Source organism: Buceros rhinoceros, unplaced genomic scaffold, assembly GCF_000710305.1.
Source record: "Buceros rhinoceros silvestris isolate BGI_N320 unplaced genomic scaffold, ASM71030v1 scaffold19195, whole genome shotgun sequence".
NCBI lineage: Eukaryota > Metazoa > Chordata > Aves > Bucerotiformes > Bucerotidae > Buceros > Buceros rhinoceros.
The window spans coordinates 32,706-37,911 of record NW_010412498.1 but is presented as its reverse complement, the minus strand read 5'-3'; the positions used below and the strand labels follow the sequence as shown (position 1 = coordinate 37,911).

Genomic DNA, 5,206 nt, shown 5'->3' with positions numbered 1-5,206 from the left:
CTCGGTCCTGGCTCCCTGCCGGGCCCTGCCCAGGGCGCGCTGTCAGTGAAGAAGAAATCAGGGACGGTGCCCCAGCGCCCTTACGGCCTCTGCCTCCGCGTGTGTCAGCCTGCCCCAGGTCACCGGCTGTCCAGGGAAGATGCATTCTTTTGGAAATGAAGAAGCGGTCTCTCTGGAGCGGCTCTTCGAGTTTTTCTGCGAGTGCGTGCGGCACGGAGACTGGGAGCTGGCACAAGCCTGTGTGCCTCAGCTGAGCCAGTGGCGCGGGGCTGGCCCTGACGAGGTGGAAGCAGTTCTTCAGGCTCTGGTAGCTTGTCCCGTGGGGGTGAGGTAAGTAAGATACTGTTTGGGTTCAGTAGGCTTGCGAGTGAAGTCAGGGGGACCAAGTAGTTCTGCTGTGACTGTGGGAGGCAGGTAGAATCTGGGAAATAGCACTTGCTGAGGTGTCCTGGATGTTCCTAGACGTGCTGTTATCTGAGCATTGGCATCACTGCCCAAGCACAGAGCAGTCTGCCCAGGCTGCTGGGATAATGAGCTGTGTTCGTTTATGAGGTTGACATGGTGATTCCTACAATCCTAAACCTATTTGCAAGCATTTCGGAACTGATTTTGATGGATGAAGGATAAGAAGGAACACTGGAAATTACATTCCTTTGATACTGAGCTTTCGTTAATTTAGAAATGGAACCAGCAAGATCTGTAGTTATTTAAAAAGCTCGCTCATTTCCAGCTCTTGGAAGACCTTCCAATTTCCGAAAATTTAAACTCTGAAAAATACAAATTATGCTATTTCTCTCACGCTGGTTTTTGAAATGGCATTGGTTTTACTCAATCCTAGTTAGTTTTGATCTCTGCATTTCAGGTAGGTGCATACGAAGGGTGACTTTTTAGCACTCCAGGAACACTGGTATTCCCTCTCTCCAAGCAGATGATCGTACTTCTTCCCAGTAAAATTTGTGTGATAATTTGGTAAAGGTTCTAAGAAACAGTTTACACTGACAGCAGTTAAAGGAGTCCAGAGGGAAGAGTGCACATGGTTAGATGTATATTGTAAGGCCATATAAGGCACAAACATTTTTATCTTCGATAGTTGGTCTATCATATCTAAGGGCTTTAATTAGTAGTGCTGAGATTTTGAAAGGCAACTAAACTACCTCATGCTTTTTCCTTTTCCTATTCCCTTCCACAGTACTATCTTCCTTAACTGTAGTTTTTGTAATGTGTGCGTACGTACTGGAGCACATGAAAAGCTGAAGGAAATTAGAACTATGCTTCTTTAATTAGAACATTACTTCAGCTTTACATTACTTCAGTTTTAGTTTGGACATAGAGCTGCACTTGTGCTTCTGTGACCTAAAACTTAGGGGTTTTTTTTTTGTGTAGAAATGGTCAGAACAGGAAATAGTGGTGTTTGGCATGTGGTCAGATTTCAAAGAAATCTGCTAAGAGGTCTATACAGACTGAACTTTATTTAGACCAAAAATAAATGTCATTGTTTTGAAGCACAGAACTACAGCAGTAGTGTTGGTATTTGTCAGGTCTAAAAGCAGTTGTTTGCACAGCAGAAATCACCGAGTTAATGTGTCGGTAGCACCAATGCTCTGGTTTCTCTGCATTCTCTTCCTCTCTGACTCATCTTCAGCTGTTCAGTCATCTTTGGTTTTATCTTACACGAAGAAATATAAAACCAAAAACTACTTCTGACAGTGTTTTCCTGGATCTTAGAGATGGGAACAACCTTGTATAATCCAGTGTATGTGCTTATTGCTTTTGTAGGTGGGGACAGAATTCCAGCCCATGGAGAACTGCATGGCTTTGGCTTCTCGTGCTGGAAAAATGGCTTGCCAGGAATCAGGTACTATATATCTAGCTGACTTCCAGCTGCGACTTACAGCTCAAGTTGACTTGCAAGTTGACTTCTAGTTGACTTGCAAGCGCAAAAACTCTGCCTAGGAGTTTGTTTAAATTATAGGCTTTCTCAAGTTTCGTGGAATTAAGTTCTCAGGGTATCTGGAGAGGTGCATTGCTTTTGCTTTTAACAAACTTGTCAAGAAAAAACTGTTAATCTTCTCCATGGTGGAGAGGTGAATTGGGATTATTCCTTGGTGTTGTTTAGGTAACAGAAGTTGGCTTTTTAGCATTGAGCATTTCTGTAAATGGAACGCGTGAGTGTATCAACTTCTGCATTTGTGAAGCACCTTTCTTACATTACAGATGGAATAGCTCAGGCATCAGACAGTTCTTTGTAAGCTCTAGGTGGCGAGGGATGTGCTCGCTGTATCACTGTTTTCAGACAGACATGTGCAGTATGTTTCATAAGTAGCCTTTTCTTCCTCTTTTCTTTTTTTAATTGGTGCACTGGGATGTGTGATCATACTTTTTTTTTTTAATATTCATTTGTCCTTGTCACTATGTAGACTTGCATTTTTTCCTTTACCTTCTAAGAAAAGCTGCCTCTAATTGATGGTATTGTAATTCCCAACAAAGTGACACTTGTCTGTCTTTCCAAATGTACAGATAAATTGGATCCACTGGTGTCAGAGCAGAACCTAATTGTGGAATAGCCTTTAATCAAGAATTAGGTACCTTCAAAGATACTTCAGGCTGCCTCAAAATATTAATGAAAAAGTGATTAGATTTATGTAGTAACATAAGCAAAGCTTTATTGATTAACATCTTTCTCATTCTCTTACATTGTTTCAGAAAACTGTTCCAGTTGTTCTTCGGAGAGAAACTGAATTTTTATTGTTCTTGGAAGAACTACAGAAAGATGTCTCTGAGGAAGTCCTAAAGGTGAGCTGCTTAGTATACCCTACTTCTTGTTAGTCATGCAGAATGTCCAACTTTATCAGGTTTTTGGAATCAGAGTTAATGCTTCCTGCTAACTTGGCTGCCCGAGATGCTAATGTGTTATTAAGGCAATGTATTGTGTCGGGCAACTGAAAGAGACCGTAACTCTTACTACTGATGTTACGTGGTGATTGGCATGATGTGTCCTCTGAGGTCCAGGACCCATTTTTCCACTGTCTGTTAATACATGAAGATTGATTTATTTGAGAAATGCTTGGGAATATGCAAAGATTAATTAAGATCAAAAGCAAGAAAAGAGCAGAAAATCAGGAGAGTTACTAACTGTAGAATTTGGTGTTGGTTACAACAGAATTAGGCTGACATGGTGTGTGGAATGTCTTCAGATGTTGCTTCTAGTATTATAGGTTCTAACTCTTTTAAGAGTTGTTGTTTGGCTTTTTTTTAAGAGGAAAATTAAATACTATATTCAGAGGCTATTTGCAGCTTTTAAATATTTCTCTAAGGATAAAGAATTAGCAATTGCAGGATAAAAGCAAGCAAAGTAGATTTGCCCAATCAACAAAAAATTGCTTGAAGCCTGTTAATGACTAATGAAGTCTGTGTACATTACCATCTAACCTCCAAGGTCATGAAAGATTCCACCATGTTCTGCAGCGTGGCACGGAAGTGGGAGATTCAGCAACCTCATATCTTTGTCCTAATTACTGTCAGAGGCGTGTTAGTAGTTAGTTATGTTTTGATCCAGCACATAAAGAAAAGGACGTTGTGGACTTGTCTTCTACTGCTAATATTCTGATTTTTGTGCACACTAACCACCTCTCACCTCCATATTCTGAATTGCCTCTTCCAGCCAAGGGCAGCACCACATAGTTCCAGCAGTGTCACAAGCGCTGCTTAATTGCTGTTCAACTGGGTTGCCCCTCACCTCCCCATCTCTTACTGGGAGAGCTAATTGGGACTTGTTTGTTTGTTTTGCCCTTCCTAGATCTGGAATTGCAGGTTTGCTTCTGCTAGCAAGAAAAATTATTGATGCTGAAGAAAGAAGCCTGTGAAATGGCTTCTGAATCTGTTGGCCAGTTTTAACGAAGTTTGAAAAACTTGTGTTCGTGAGAGTGATGCAGTTAGTAGATAGATGTATGACTCTGAAAAAGCAGGATTAAAAGAAACCAACAACCAGACTGAACACTAATCGTCAGGCTCTTACTGACTGATGAAGGTGCAGTCACATCGATACATTGCTAGGAGGTAGAATGTGGTAGTGTTTCAGCCATTCTATAGGAGCTGCTTGTGGACTGAGGTAATTTGCTTATGAGTACATGGCCCATGTAGTGTAGTTGTGTATTACAGGATTCTTTATATTTTGTTACATATTCAGGCTTATCCACCCTTCTAGGAAGGATATTGGTCAAAGTGGACCATTATTAATGGATTTCCTAGGTAATACAAAGTTTCTAAATTGATTTATCTTCTTGCCATCAAGTTTCTCCAATTTTTAAAATAATTTACTTAATATTTTAATGGATTCTGAAATGCTTGCTGTTTTATTTCCTTACCAGGAACTGTTTGAAGCATTTGAGTACACCCAGAACAAGCACGTCACAGACAGGAAAAGAAGAGATGGCTGTTCTCCCAGATTCAGTTTGGAGGTTGTTTCAGCTCTTCGGAAGCTTTTGCTGCGGGCTCCTCAGAGAGCAAAAGCTCTGCTGGAGTTCTTCCAGGAGGAACAAGGCACACACAGCTCCTCGATCCAGCAGTATTGCTCTCTACAGAACATATTTGTTGAATTTCTTCGTGACTCCTTGAAATCGCTGCAGGGTCTTCAGTGCAGTTACGAGATTTCAGCAGAACTAGATCAAAGAGAACTAGTAGATACAATTTATGCTGCTCTTAGTATAGTGACTTTTGACGTGGAGCATCAGGCAGATGAAGTACGGCACCTATTCATGGAGCTCTTGGATGTATGCTGGGTTGAAGGAAGCCTGCTGAGGGAGGAGAAGCTACTAAGCTGCTTGCTGAGGAAACAGAGCCATGGCCTGTTAAGCCTGTATAGCAGTGTTCTCATAGAAAAAACAAGAGAAAAATTTCTGGTGTCAAAATCAATACAAAAAGGTTTGTTTCATTTTTTGCTTTGTTCTAATTTCTTGTTTAACAAAGCCATCAAGGCACTAAACAGGCAAGCTGTCAAGAAGTCGGGCAGTGTTCTTGCTAAGGTGCCCTAACAAGCCATGGGAGCTTTGTAAAAGATGATGCTAAAATGACTTAAAGCAAGGAATTGGCATAGGAACACCAGGCCTCTCCCTATGTTTCTGCAGCCTATGCTGCCTTATTTTGTGAGCACTTCCTTTACCACCCCTTGTTGTGCTCTATTTTAATCTGTTCAGAGTTTCTCCTGCTG

General features: G+C 41.3%; 1 protein-coding gene across 1 annotated transcript in view; it reads left to right on the top strand.

Moving 5' to 3' along the window:
* Positions 1-139: 139 nt before the first annotated feature.
* The window catches only part of ZFYVE26 (zinc finger, FYVE domain containing 26), a gene marked incomplete at its 3' end in the record, with an annotated part of 37,186 nt that continues 32,119 nt past the window's right edge, over positions 140-5,206 (top strand). Inside the window, exons 1-4 of the mRNA XM_010136430.1 lie at positions 140-330; positions 1,777-1,855; positions 2,704-2,793; positions 4,368-4,920. Coding sequence (XP_010134732.1) covers positions 140-330; positions 1,777-1,855; positions 2,704-2,793; positions 4,368-4,920 — 913 coding nt within the window. The remainder of the gene's footprint in view (positions 331-1,776; positions 1,856-2,703; positions 2,794-4,367; positions 4,921-5,206) is intronic.